This window comes from Abramis brama (genome assembly GCF_963993115.1).
Source record: "Abramis brama genome assembly, chromosome: 15".
NCBI classification, from domain to species: domain Eukaryota; kingdom Metazoa; phylum Chordata; class Actinopteri; order Cypriniformes; family Leuciscidae; genus Abramis; species Abramis brama.
This window is the reverse complement of record NC_139977.1, coordinates 19676245-19691440: the sequence shown is the minus strand read 5'-3', so window position 1 is coordinate 19691440 and position 15196 is coordinate 19676245. Positions and strand designations below refer to the sequence as shown.

Below are 15196 nucleotides of genomic sequence, written 5' to 3'. Positions count from 1 at the left end.
TTTTTTAATTTCTTTTTTTTATTGAAAGCCAGCACCAGCATTTTTGATCATTTTCACAAAAGTTTTGTGGACCCCAGAATATTTTGTTGTATGAATATCTGAACATGCAATATATCAAAGCATATGTCATTCTCATTGCATTCTTTGTTTTAAAAACACTTGAAATAACAGGAGTTTTATCAAAAAGCAACATGTTTTTGTCAAAGACTATAAATCTGTATCTGAATCGGATTTAAAATGACGATCAAAAACATAGATGGAGTAGATCGAGTCCATCAACACCCCCAAAGCTTGCAGAGTACTATAGCTCGTCCTGGGTCAACAATTAATTTGGTAACATTAGACAGTTTTGATTTATATGCTTTTTTTATGTTGATGATTGCGTTATTTTACATATTCATCCACCTATGCTATCGCTTGTTTCTTCTTTTGATCTGGAGATTCTGTACTCTTTCAGAAGATGCCTAATAGTGCCCCCTACCGTATAACAGTGAAAACACGGAAAGCCGGAAAATTCCGTCAATAGCGGGGAAGAGTTTTCTCACAAATGACGGACAATTCTGTCAGTGGTGGGGAAAGAGTTAAAATAAGAAATGTAAGGAACAATTTTTCGAAATACATATGGTGCTTAACCTATTATCATATTTATTTAAAATGTAGCATTTTTGTAAAAATTTTGGCAGGACAGGTAAAGAAAAAATATATTATATGGAAAATTGAAAATTTGTTTTATTTGGACATAATGATAAACAGCGGTTTTAGAACCATGTTTTTATATACATTTATAAAAATATAAATATACTTAGATTACACTGTTATATGTTATAAATAGTATATGGGTGAGCCCTTTACTGCAATAAAATTACATAAAAGTGTGGACTAGGTTCTCTTGAAACAGAATTTTCAATGGCTATAAAATAGAGGCAACCAGAGGCATCTTCTCATTCCTAACCAGCATGCACCTCTCCTCCTCTCCTCTTATCTTAACACTGCTGCCATGAGCCAATATTCACATCATTCTCATTCATGGAGTCAGATATGTCACAATCAGCCCTGCCTCAAGCCCTCCTGTAGAGCTGATGGGGGGCGATAAAGATGGGAGAGTGGTTATGGATGGCGTTATCGGACAAGGTAACACACACACGAGAGGGGAAGGAAAAGACAGGCTCACGTGAAAGCGGCTTTTCCCTCCTCGATATCCTTGCCCTTGGCAGAGGGCCCAGACTTGCCGCAGAAGTTGACAGCGATGCACATGAGGAGGCCGCACTTGTTGAGGAAGTAGCATGTGACATCCACACCGAAGAGGAGCAGGATGAAGACCACGATGAGGATGCCCACGATAGCCCCGGTGCCCAAACCTGAGCTGGTTTCTTTGGGAAGGAGGAAGAGGAGAAATTCAAATCGAAAAGATGTCATTTGCATGCCAGGCTTTAAATTGTGAGTTTCCACAGTGCCATAGTGATCTACGCAATCTAGAAAACCATTACATTTATATGCAATCTATTTTGTACATAGGTTGTACTACTTTAAAGTGAGTTGTAGAGATTGGTTTGTTGAAGGCAGTTAAGAATAAAACCAGCACACACCAATAGAGACCACATAAGGGCGAATTCACTAATTTGTCAATCTTAAAACCTGCATTTTTTTTTTTCACTAACCACCAGTAATCCAGTTCACCAGGTACTAAATGTGCTGCTTTGTATTTAAATTAAAGGGATAATTCACCAAAAAATTTATATTCTGTCATCATCATTTACTCACCCTCATGTCTTTCTAAACATGTATGACTTTCTTTATTCTGAGGAAGATTAAAGAAAATATTTTGAGGAATGTTTCAACTGTTCCATCTCCATACAATGAAAGTCACTGGACCTAATTGACATTCATTATGTGGACAAAAATGAGACATTTTTGATTTATTCCAGAAAAAATAAACACATACAGGTTTGCAATGACATGAGGGTGATTAAATGATGATAGAATTTTCATTTTTGGTTGAACCTCACCTTCAAGTCATTGTTTTTAGTGCAAACACGCCCTCCTTTCTATGCAAATTAGGAACTCTTTTAGATTGAACCTCACAAAAGGTAATGTCACGCTTTCCATGAGCGATAAACAGAATTTTATTTGTTTGTGCACATTTTCTATTAATCAAAGCAGCAGTAATTAATCAAATAATCAAGCGATGCAGAAAAGCATATAACCGGGCGTATGTCCAAATGCATGTAAATCAGGCCATTTCACATTTTAAAGAGGTGCTTGGATCACAGTAGTAAAACCATGCTGTAGAGTTCCAGAAAAGAATGCCAGATCAGGGTTGTCTGATACACCCTTCACAACCTAGTAAGATCAGGAACTAAGCAATGCAAATAGCACAGATTATGTGGGCATGTTTGCACCATTACCTGATTTGCATAATTACTTCATAGAATCAGAATCACTAAAACAACAAGCATGTGCAAATAAACAACGCTATCAGTTCATTCTTAGTAAATTCCCCCCATGATGTTTAGGTTGTGACAGACTGTCAAAACGGGATGCATTCCGTGTGTTATCCAAACACAGTATACAACATAACATGACATACAGTGTTATTCTGAAGCAGGGCATTCATTACTCACATGGAAATGAACCCAGCATGCTTATTCAGAGAAATGATTAAGTCTCTTTGTTCAGAACTTCAGCAGTCTTGTTCGGAACATTAACTACAATGCTTGTTCTGTTCATATTCATGCACATATTTCAACAGAGAAATTGCACTGGCATGGAATGGTGAAGATAATCTTAATATTCAGAGCCTTCACTTACGGGGTAACTCCTGCGTAAACATGTACAAACACACAGTCATACTGATGAAAATAAAGAAAACACCTTGTTAAAGGAACAAGGATCAGATGAGACTGACAAACACAAGCAGAACTGTGTTTTCAGACCATGAAAACACAGTCTACTTACCAGGAATGACAAGCTAAACCATGAAAATGCAAGATAAATACAGGATCTACTAGAACACATGGTCTGTATCAGTAAACAAAACGCACAATGAAAATGGTTTAATAAATATCGACTATATGGATCTTTATGCTACATTGGTATACCTGTGGCAATTCATATTGATTCAGTCTTCTTCTATGCTTTCACTATGCTCTATTAAATCATACTGTGTTGAAATATTTGATTCAGATGTGGGAAGAGAACTTTGATGTTGTGAAGATGACGATTATAAAGATGACGATGAGGCCATTACAAAACGTAAACATTTCTTTTTGACAGATTATATTAGTAAAATCAAATCAAATAAATAAAATATATGTGTGTATATAAACAACTGAGATAAGTAAAAAGCAAAAATCTACTGTTAAAAAAGCAGTAATATATACACTCACCTAAAGGATTATTAGGAACACCATACTAATACTGTGTTTGACCCCCTTTTCGCCTTCAGAAATGCATTAATTCTACGTGGCATTGATTCAACAAGGTGCTGAAAGCATTCTTTAGAAATGTTGGCCCATATTGATAGGATAGCATCTTGCAGTTGATGGAGATTTGTGGGATGCACATCCAGGGCACGAAGCTCCCGTTCCACCACATCCCAAAGATGCTCTATTGGGTTGAGATCTGGTGACTGTGGGGGCCATTTTAGTACAGTGAACTCATTGTCATGTTCAAGAAACCAATTTGAAATGATTCGAGCTTTGTGACATGGTGCATTATCCTGCTGGAAGTAGCCATCAGAGGATGGGTACATGGTGGTCATAAAGGGATGGACATGGTCAGAAACAATGCTCAGGTAGGCCGTGGCATTTAAACGATACCCAATTGGCACTAAGGGGCCTAAAGTGTGCCAAGAAAACATCCCCCACACCATTACACCATCACCACCACCAGCCTGCACAGTGGTAACAAGGCATGATGGATCCATGTTCTCATTCTGTTTACGCCAAATTCTGACTCTACCATCTGAATGTCTCAACAGAAATCGAGACTCATCAGACCAGGCAACATTTTTCCAGTCTTCAACTGTCCAATTTTGGTGAGTTTGTGCAAATTGTAGCCTCTTTTTCCTATTTGTAGTGGAGATGAGTGGTACCCGGTGGGGTCTTCTGCTGTTGTAGCCCATCCGCCTCAAGGTTGTGCGTGTTGTGACTTCACAAATGCTTTGCTGCATACCTCGGTTGTAATGAGTGGTTATTTCAGTCAAAGTTGCTCTTCTATCAGCTTGAATCAGTCGGCCCATTCTCCTCTGACCTCTAGCATCAACAAGGCATTTTCGCCCACAGGACTGCCGCATACTGGATGTTTTTCCCTTTTCACACCATTCTTTGTAAACCCTAGAAATGGTTGTGCGTGAAAATCCCAGTAACTGAGCAGATTGTGAAATACTCAGACCGGCCCGTCTGGCACCAACAACCATGCCACGCTCAAAATTGCTTAAATCACCTTTCTTTCCCATTCTGACATTCAGTTTGGAGTTCAGGAGATTGTCTTGACCAGGACCCCTAAATGCATTGAAGCAACTGCCATGTGATTGGTTGATTAGATAATTGCATTAATGAGAAATTGAACAGGTGTTCCTAATAATCCTTTAGGTGAGTGTATATATATACATACACAGCTTTGATTATATAATATTCGGGCTAATAAAATTGAGCTAACTTAGTGTATTGTTAGCCTAACACTTCATTTGGCACTTTATTCAAGTATTCTTATGAGTATACTATACAGCCATAGATTATACCATGAATTAAGATGAACAAACTGAGTGAATTTGCCATTAGGCTTATATCGAGTTCTAGGCAGCTTCGTATGAATTGTCTCTAATGAGATGTCCTAAATCATTGATGGAACCATATAAAACACCCAAAAGACCTAAAACACATCTATATGTATCAAGGAGATCATGAATTATGGATGCACTTATCACAGACCTGGAGGAAAAATTCATTAGACAAAACTGTTCTAAGAAAAAAAAAGAAAAAAAGAAAAAAGAAAGAAAAAACACCTCATCACAACCTGCGGCTACAAAAAAACAAAACCAAAACATGATGTACTGCTCTCAGAAAACTCTGCTCAAGACATGCAATATATTTTTTTACAATAAACCAAAATGTAATGTGAACTTTAACCAAGAAACATGTATGATAGGTAATCTGGTGCTGTAGACGTTGTGATGAAATCTAGCCATGGCAGCAGTCACCACACTTTTGGAAGTGTATCGGCTGGGTAACGGGAGGTAGAGCTGACAGATTTAATCTACCGGCCAGCCAGGAGAGGGCCAAAAACCCTTCTCCTAGCTTGGGGCGCGGAGTGGGCTGCATTTGTTTTCCTGTGATTTAGTCTGCATTTTAACAAGTGTGATAAATCACGGCACACATCTGAGCACAAAGGCACACTGAGCTTCCACACCGGCCCAAAACACCCAGCTCTGCTGACTCAGCACTGTGCATAAAAGGTCTTCTGGATGCTCCAGCCGTTTCCACATATTCCAAACCTTATCCCATTCTGAATACTGAAAATTGGTGTGTTCCTGAACAAAGAAAGTGCATGTTACAGTTGAGCATTGGGTTGAATCAAAGAGGTTGGGCAAAGTTATTTGTTAGCATTCAACCTTCATCACAGGCACTCAATTCTGGACATATTTTTTTAGCCAATCACCTGAGCTGTACTGTAAATGTCATGTGACTAGAATCACACTAGAACCACAGGCAAATTATGTATTGACAATGCTGATTGGCTGATGGAAAACAGGCAATAATGTAATATAATGTAATATAATATAATATATTAAAGTTTGTGGCAACTTTTGAATAGCCATCGATGGAAAAATAGGCTTTTTTCCTCTGAATTGTGTAGTTATGGCACCTACCAGCAGGGGCTAGATGCTAGCTCATGCTAATTTCCCAAATTTGACCCCCCTAGATTGAATATTACATATAATGGGGTAAAAAAAGAAAAAGAGAGACAACGGGATTGAAAACGAAATGTGCAGCTTTAACAATTTGCGAAAATCTGCAACAGATCACTAAATACTGTTTCAATGCTCCAGACGCATCTGCTGGATGTGACTTATCGCTAGCAGCCCGTTTTAACCTTCGCGGTGTGGTCATTACAAATGTGCAGTCTGTTCCGAGGACTCTCAGGTTATTCACCTCCAGACTTGACACTTGCCTTCATCTCCAGTCACTCTCAGTGATAAGTGCGAACAAGCAGCACTTCTGCCTGTGCCAAGTTTGGATTCTCAGCTCATTTTGCCTCTGGTTCTGTTAGTCTGAACGAAGCTGATGATCCATCCAGGGTGGCATTAAACATTCCAGACGGGCCAAACGAGGTGCTGCTTTTCTGATGAAATGTCACCTAGCACCAACACACAATGATTAAGGACAGAAACGCACCTGGATATGAATGATGAGCCCGACAAACTGATTGGCACATGCGTTTCCAGGAGTCAAAACTCCGGGGCGCATCACTTTATTACCATGAGAATCCATTCCAAAATGGGAAACAAATGCTACTCCATTTTATTGAACAAACAACCCCCATTTATTTTCATAGCCCTGCCTTATATATGAGCTTTTTTTAATGTATGACACTTAATTACATTAGTTGCACTTAACTCGACACCCTCCCAGGAAATGCCTGCATAGGCCTTGCATAATAATGGCACTCATATCTCAGCTGTCGATGGCATACGGCAGCCTTTGACATGTAAACTGACCACCACCTTCTTTAATACGGACAGTCGACTGGAGGTCAATCGGCATCCATGCCTGTATTCGTCCATAATGTTCAAAACTGATTTATACGGTTACAACGGAGGTGGTGCCATGCACACAAGAACGCTTGTGGGTTTCGCATTAAAATTCAGTCTGGGGGTCGTTTATGTTAAATCCCGTCTAAGCAAGAAAAAACAGCCTTAAGGAATTTAGCATTTCAGAGAAGAGATGGTCAATAAGTACTGAAGAACACTCCTGCCCTTTAAAAGTAAAAGGCTCTGTGGGTCCCTCTGAACTGACATTGAGCACCATGTCATCATGGGACAAACACATGAAACAGTCACGCATTACGGTCCCATGCAACCCGCTGCCGCGAGATTTCGAGATTTCAAAACCATGTTGTGTTTGTTAAAAACAATCCATCTAGCTTACCATATTTTCTTAAAACCTACAATGATTACTGCATGACACCATACTGGTATGTGTATACAAAAAATGTATTACAGAACATAATTAAATTACACTGTTGAAAATGACACTTATTGACGTGAATGAGTTTAACAGCAGAAGCATTAGTTTTGAATGGTCTTTTCAAGTAAGAAGCAGAGAAGAAAATGTAAATAAAAGTCCATTACAGAAAGTATATATTTTCTGAATCATCTAAAATTATGTACATTTTTGTCACAAAATACACGTTTCATGTCAACACACACACTTGATGTCTATTCCTTAAAACACCCTTCCAAAATGAGTTAATATCTTAATAATAAAAAGAAGAATAACAAAAAAAAAAATAATAATAATAATAAGAAACTGAAAATTAATGAAGGTGATCAGAAAGGACTTCTCCTAAATGGGCCCTAGAATAATTATATCGAGATTAACATCAATCTTCTTGATAGGGAAAGATACAACATTCCCAAAAGTCTATGGTCTGAAAAACACATTTTCAAACCCAGCAACGCTGCCTTGCTTAAACATAAAACTAATAAGAAACTGAAAATGACAAGAAACAAAAAAGAAAACAGAATGATACAAGCACCGAACACTCTGCTTAATTCCGATAACATGTAACTGATATTCTTTTTTGTTTGTTTGTTTAGCCTGCGAGAGGATCAGAAGGCGTAGAAAACTGAAGGGTGCGGCTGAAGAGTGGACGGGGGCTCCTCTCCTCTGGCGAGCCACACTTTATGAGAGCACTAGCACAGTCAGCATGGAGAACATGAGAGTGACGAGAGCGTACGTCACAGAGGAGCAGCCAAGGGTTGCTGAGACCACACATCCCACACCACCAAAAAAAAAAAAGACACCAGGGACAGTGCACAGGAAAAGAAACAAATAAAACAGAGGCCAAAATGGAAACGAAACAAAAACATTTTGAGTGCGTGTTTGAAAATGCGATGGTCCGGTGATGTCCGATTTTACACATGGAGACAGAAAAAGGGAAAGAGGGAGGGAAGGAAAAAACAGGGAAAGAAATCGGGAGAGAGAAAAAAGAGAGAGACAGAGAATAGGTCAAATACAGAAAAATAAGTTTGAAAGGTTAATCAAGATTAGAAAAGAATATCAAAGGAAAGTTCAAGCAAGTTAGTAAAAACCAAAGTAAGAAGGCCGTAGCATGTTAAAAGCACAGCAAATGACAGCAAAGACGAGAATGAAAGGACAACGATAGCCAGATGATGGGAAATATGGAATGATAAGGGACACGAAGACACATACAATCAAGAAACACGGATCAGACAACTTTCCTGGTATTTGACATTACCTGTATATATAAACTTTAGCACAAATTTTGGTACATCTTTCTTTAAAGGTGAAGTGTCTCATTTCCCCAAATCTGCTGTCGATCAGTGTTGGAGCAATGTTTTGAAATTGTGTTTAGACTTTTTGGGGAAAATCCATCTACGAATGGCTTATTTATAGTAGTCTCTGCATATTGAGCAGTGATAGAGAAGTATTGCAATATTATTTTAAATAAAAGATACACACTTCAACTTTAAACAAGTGCTTCCAGAAAATTACATTAAAATGAATTATAATTAATTTAAAATCAAGAAAAAATATTCGCCATGAAATTAGGAAACAAACAGGCTTTCATCTTTTTGAGTTGCAAACACCAGGGAAATGTTGCCCAGTCAGAAAACAAGGTGAAACAAACGGGTTATGATGCAATACGCTGTAATACTGTTCTGGATGACTGAATACGTTTTCTTGATGTTACTTAAACTGCACAAACATTAATGGGCATTGTATTAGAACAGCTTTTACTCCATGTCAACTGTAGCTGGGGAGATTTGGATTACAGGAAGTAGAGATTCAGCATTTGTCTAGCGGCCAGGGTTGAGCTCAACCCGCTCCCTGTACCATGCACCAAAATCCACTGCCTCCCTATTTTAATTCCTGACAAACTCATGTGACAATAACAGCGTCCCAGATTGTTCCACGTGCTTCTAACCTGCCTCACGCACACACTGGTCCGAATATAAGACGATATGGAAGCATGAATCGCTGTCTGAGCAGCTGTTTTTGGACCAGCTTTTCTAATGGCAGCTGCTCTATCTGAGGCAATGCAGATGTTAGGCTAAAAATAAAGCCGCTTTTTGAACTCCCACATGTTACACATTGAGGTTAACAACTCTGCAGTGTGTAAGTGTGGCGAGATGGGAAAGAGGACAAAGGAAAGCTTTTCTATCCATCTGAACCTGTCTTGCACAAGTGCTCCGAGATCCAAAGCTCCCACTGCTATATGGCTGCTTCCCACTAAGCGGATGAGAAAAAGCAGGTCTCTTGGCCATGCACCGGCAGATGCCTGTTAGGTCCTCAGTAAAGCATTAAACCATTAATCCTGTTGAGGCGTCATCATGCAAAACCAGAGGATGCATCCCCACTGAGAGCGGGCAGATAGTCAGCCCAATTCAATCGGTCTGCCGCAATGAGCCTGAACTGAGCCTTAGTTCAGCCCCGAGAAAAAAAGATTGAGGAACAGAGAGAGAAATAGAGAGAGAGAGGGATGATCTAAGGCCCAATTTTTACAGTGGGGAAGCAGCTCACAAGAAAACAAAAACACAGCACTGCCATTGGAGCGCAGACCAAACGAGCCCAGTTGGAGGGGGTGGATGGTTTTTACGGACCTGCTGTGGCTTTTTCGCCTCCCGAGTGCCAAATAGAAAATCTCATCTCCACTGATATCATCTGCAATCGCTCTGAGACGAGCAATAACGCTGGCTGCAAGAGTTAGGGGGAGGTTGGCAGATGGAGTCAGGGCTCTGGAGAGGAGCTAAAGGTCGCCAGGCTTCACCTCTCACAGACATTTATACCTCTGCACTCTTATTACTCTTAGATTGTGTCAAATCACTCTCTAGAGGAGGTCAGGCCACAACCTGAATTGACACAAGGGTGGCCTGTGTAATCCACAACAAGACCTGCTGGTAGGATGGGGGTTAAGTGGGGTTGGGGTGAGGCGGTCGGGCTGTTGGCTGCTCTGGCTGGCAGTGGCTGTGATTCAGGGTCAGGGGGTGGGCCGTACCTGGGATGGCGGTGGGTTCTGGCAAGGTCCTGAAGGAGAGGATGCCGGGATCAGATCGTCCTCGCTGGTTTTCGGCCACAACGTAGACCTCGTATTCCGTGTTCCACTCCAGACCCCGCAGAACCATGTACTCGCTGCTGTTGGGCAGGCGGATCTCTGGCTTCCAATCCTGCCGATGTTTCTACAAACACAAATTTTTTCATATTTTAAGCACGGATGGTACATATGGGTCAATGGCATTTCTTTTTTTTGTCTGGATCTAATTTCTTCAAAAATTTCTTTGAAATACACCTGATTAGCATGTTATTTTCTCAAGTAAGAATGAATTTAATTCTGATTTAATAATGAAGAAAAAAATCCTCATTAAAATAATTATTTATAAATATGATATGAATAAACATTTAAATAAATATAATAATTGAAAATAATATAAATATTGAAAATATTAACAAAACTTCTTAATAATATTTGAAAATGTCTGCCAAATTAAAGTCATATGGTGCCACCAACATGCAAAAAACAAAAACAATAATAAACAGGAAATTATATCATAGAGAGGAACTCTGCAGACCCTCATCACTGTTGCTGGGTCTCATTTCAGAGGCTGTAGCTTGGTTGCATTTGTCATATGGTTACTTTTCAGAAATTATGCGACATACGTCATCGAGGATGTCTAATTTCAGAAAAGTAACCATTATAAAATTCCGTTATCCAAATCTGTCAAGTAATTTTTGTAAACGCTTTCTTCTTTTGGAATCTAATTACTTAAAATATCACATAATTTGGCCAAGGCAAGATTAGCTCAGGTTATGAAATATTATGTTGTTGTGTGATTTTCCACCCAATATTTCTGAATTAATTTATATTTGGCTAGAAAAAAAAGAAAAAACGTTTTTGTTATGCCACATGACATTTTTAGAATCATTACATTTGACTTTTTTTTGAAAATGGTATAAACATTTTTCAAAACCATATGAGACCATCATGAATACAGAGAGGCAATTTCTAAAAACTTTGGAGGGGGAACGCCCCCCCCCCCCCACCTAAATGCAATGGCGCTATAAATAATTCTGATGACTGGACAAGTCAAGTATGTTCCCTCGTGTCCAATCATACTCACAGCTCTGTAGCGCACTAAATAGTGTTTGATAGGAGAGCCCCCATCATCCTGCTTGATCCAGTAGACCTTCATCTCGTTGCCTGTGGACAGTGGCTTAGCCTCCAGTTTAGGAGGATTAGGTTCCCCTGAGAAGAAAATGGCCAGAAAAAAAAAGCTGTTAGAAAACCCCAGCACAAATTCAAAATGTGCCCTTAACCCAGGTGCATTTCCACAGGTGAACGTCCTCTTATCCATTAACAGCTGACTTTGTAATCCACAAGGTATTCTTTATCTCTGAATATGAATTGCAGAAATAGGTTAGCTAATTAAACCTCCTGGATAATTTTAGCTTACAATTAATTTACAGTGTTGACCCAGCTGGAATTTAAAAGGATGTTATATGGCTGTGCATGGTCTATACTATGCACAAAAATAAAAAAAATGGTAAAATTAAAGATCAAAGGGTGTGATGTAACACTTTATAGTTGAGTCCCCTATAAAAGTCTCAATTCCTCTGTTCTCAATTTTGGTTAAACTGCTGAGACTTCTTTTTGGCAGGATAATGATGATTTCTGCCTCCTATCATTCCAAATGTAGAACATTAATGAAAGTGCTTGGCTCTTTTAAATGTGGAGCTGAGTCGCTTGGGCATGTGGAGGGCTGTAATGAGAGCTGGACCTGTGTTGGTGGCAGTGACGTTGGGAGAGAGTGCTGCTGTAATGCAGTCTCTGGAGGAGCTTGTTATCTCCACTTGCCCACTACTTAATGACAGAACTCCCTTAATTATCCTCCATGCTTTGATTGGAGATTCTCAGCCATTACATTTAATAATATCAGCGGGCCGAAGGGAGAGGGAAATGCGCATGTGTGGGTGCTTGTTTGGAATGTTAGCTGTCTAACTGTGTCACTAGAGGAGCCTGGGAGGAGGCCACAGTGCTCTGCTCCCATTAATCATCATAAATAGCTGCTAGACAAGAGTCCTTATTAGGAACTGACGTGACACTGTGTATATACACCACCAAATATACAAAACATGACAAATGAGATGAATCTTTTGGTCAAGGCAATAAGATATCTGAATGTTTGACCTAAGAAATATAATGCATAAGTTAAATTTGATGGTTTGGTTTCAGTTCAGTTCATAAGTTTACATTCTCCTGGCAGAATCTGCAAGATGTTTATCATTTTATTGTGCAAAATAACATGAATCATTTTATTTTTCAAATAATATATTATAATGGGGTCAGTAAGTGTTTTTTTAATAAATATTTTAATATATTTTAAACGGCAAAGATGCAATACACTGATCAAAAGTGACAGTAAAACACATAATGCAATTATAATGAATTATATATATATATATATATATATATATATATAAAATCATGTTGTTTTCAACACTGGCAATAATAAGAAATGTTTCTTGTGAACCAAATCAGCAATTTAAAATGATTTTATTGTGATAATATTTCACAATTTTACCGTTTTACTGTATTTTAGATCAAATAAATGTAGCTTTGGTGAAACTTAGAGACGTCTTTCAAAAACATTTAAAAAATCTTACCGACTTCAAAGCTTTGAACAGTAATAATATAATATAATATAATATAATATAATATAATATAATATAATATAATATAATATAATATAATATAATATAATATAATATAATATAATATAATACACAAGACAACATGAATTTGCACAGTTGATCCTGCTCGGTTCATATTCTTGGTTTCTACTATTGTATGTCTCGAGCATCAATGATTTTTGTAGTCTTTTGTGATAGCAGGGTTTAAGTCTCAGGTTTGTGAAGTGAAGCTGCCCACTGTTCCCTTTCGAGGGAACTCGAACTGCGTCGACTACGACAACTTAGCGTAACGCATCTGAAGTATGAATGAAACTAATCCAATCCTGATTGGTGCTGCATCATGACGTAACGTGATGGCATACATGGAAGCTACAAAGGGACGCCGGCACACAACAGAGTTAGCTTTTTGCTCTTCAGCAAGCGCTCTGTGTCAAACTGTCTGTCCTATTTGGTGTTGTTTGTCCCATAAGAATTGTCCCAAATAAAGGTCTGTATTGCAAAATAGAATCTAGCGGCTCGGATCTCGCGTTTGCCGAGGCAGAGCGTAGATTACGGGTCTACTCTGCAATAAAGATTCTGTGGCTGGGATCTTGCGTTTGCTGAGGCAGCGCGTAGATTAAAGGTCTGTATTGCAATACAGAATCTATACTGGCTTGGATCTTGTGTTTGCCGAGGCAGCACGTAGATTATGGGTCTGCAATAATAGGGACACACGTGATCTGGTAAAATAATACTGTTTGGGTGCGAGGCATTCACAGTCAGCTCCTGAGGGTGAAGGGAACGAGACACTGCGTCCCTCCGCCACGCCTTCCCCTGCCTGGGAGCGACTTGCTTCATTGCAGAAGCTAACTCTGTTGTGTGGCGGCGTCCCTTTGTAGCTTCCGTGTATGCCGTCACTTGTTACGTCATGACGCAGCACCAATCAGGATTGGATTAGTTTCATTCATACTTCAGATGCGTTACGCTAAGAGCGTTCCCCAAAGTGTCGTAGTCGATGCAGTGTCTCGTTCCCTTCTCAGGGAACAAGGGTTACAGTCGTAACCCTAGACGTTCTCCAGGTCCTGTAAGTTCTTTTGTTTCCCAGCATGCTCTGCATATTCGAGTTCTTCTTCACAGTGGCTTCATGATGTTGAGATTCAGTTTTACAACTTAGGACAATACCAAACTATCACAAAAAACTTCAAACAGTCATATGGCTCAAGAAGGCACTACATGACATAAAGAACCTGTAAACCGGATAATTTGTGTAAATTAAGTTACCATTTCATGTTGTAGAATATATGTAAACATGTATGCAGTACAGTACTAAATACAAAAATAGATTCCACAAAGATTTACGTGAAGTATGTAAACTTGAAACCGTAAACCTCTATGTAGTCATTTGTTATGGCCTCATTTCATGATAAATCTCTTTGTAGTCTTCTTTAATTAAGTTTAATTTAAGATAGAGGCATTTTTGAAAATTTCAGACCATCAGGCAGTTAGTTAAGCATGCATGAAAGTAGAGGCCTAAGGTGTTTCCTTCATGATGAATTGAAGCTTGATTAAAGTTTGTAATTGGATGCTGCAATTTAAATGAAGACAAGTTAATTTAAGACAAGCAGTGCAGGAGTGATGGCATTTAAGCAAGTTATCTGAGATCCAGTCATCATTTCCAGTTAGCTGAAGGATTTCCAGATGCTAAGAGGACAAAGAGGGATAGATTAGGGTTACAGAGAGAAAGAAGGCAAACATGCTCTACCATGCTGAAGGCGGATAAGTTTAGTTTCAAGGGTCATGGATTATTGTGCCACTCGATCATGACTAATAATAACAACTGCTATCCTAGCTTGACACATTTCAGGAATAGAAACTGAAATATACTACGGAGAAATGACAGAGACAGCATCTCATTTCAAATCAAGTGTGTCGTTAAAAATGTTTAGGTGAAAAAATTAAGAGTAGAATTATTGTCTTCAAATACAAGGAAGTGAAGCTGTTCCTCTTTTGCATTGCCAAGAACAGCATACAGGGACAGTGAGCAAGTACATTGAGACAAAGACGTACAATTAGGACATGCATGAGAGGCTTTAAGTATACAGACGAGAGACAGAGAGCAGAAGTGCGTGTGAATGTATTCATGCATTAGCAGAACGTCAGTGCATCTGTTAGTCTGTGGTATGCACATTTTAGGCACACACTGCAACTACAGCACAAATTTATCATATAAAGCACATGATGTGCAAATGAAGGAGAGGAAGATGACTGATGTTCTTTATGCTAAT

The 15196-nt window shown here is 39.0% G+C and overlaps 1 protein-coding gene across 6 annotated transcripts in view; it reads right to left on the bottom strand.

Annotated features, from left to right (window-relative positions):
• ncam1a (neural cell adhesion molecule 1a) overlaps window positions 1-15196 on the bottom strand; it is a 245292-nt gene that overhangs the window by 7502 nt on the left and 222594 nt on the right. For 4 of the 6 annotated variants that reach the window (XM_084136094.1, XM_084136096.1, XM_084136093.1 and 1 more), the window contains 3 exons: window positions 11363-11487; window positions 10243-10423; window positions 1172-1370 (listed from right to left, as the gene is read on the bottom strand). In XM_084136094.1, the coding sequence (XP_083992220.1) occupies window positions 1172-1370; window positions 10243-10423; window positions 11363-11487 (505 nt within the window). Of the gene's footprint in view, window positions 1-1171; window positions 1371-6426; window positions 7985-10242; window positions 10424-11362; window positions 11488-15196 lie in introns of those variants that run through there. The other 2 variants (XM_084136098.1, XM_084136097.1) reach the window with 1 other exon arrangement.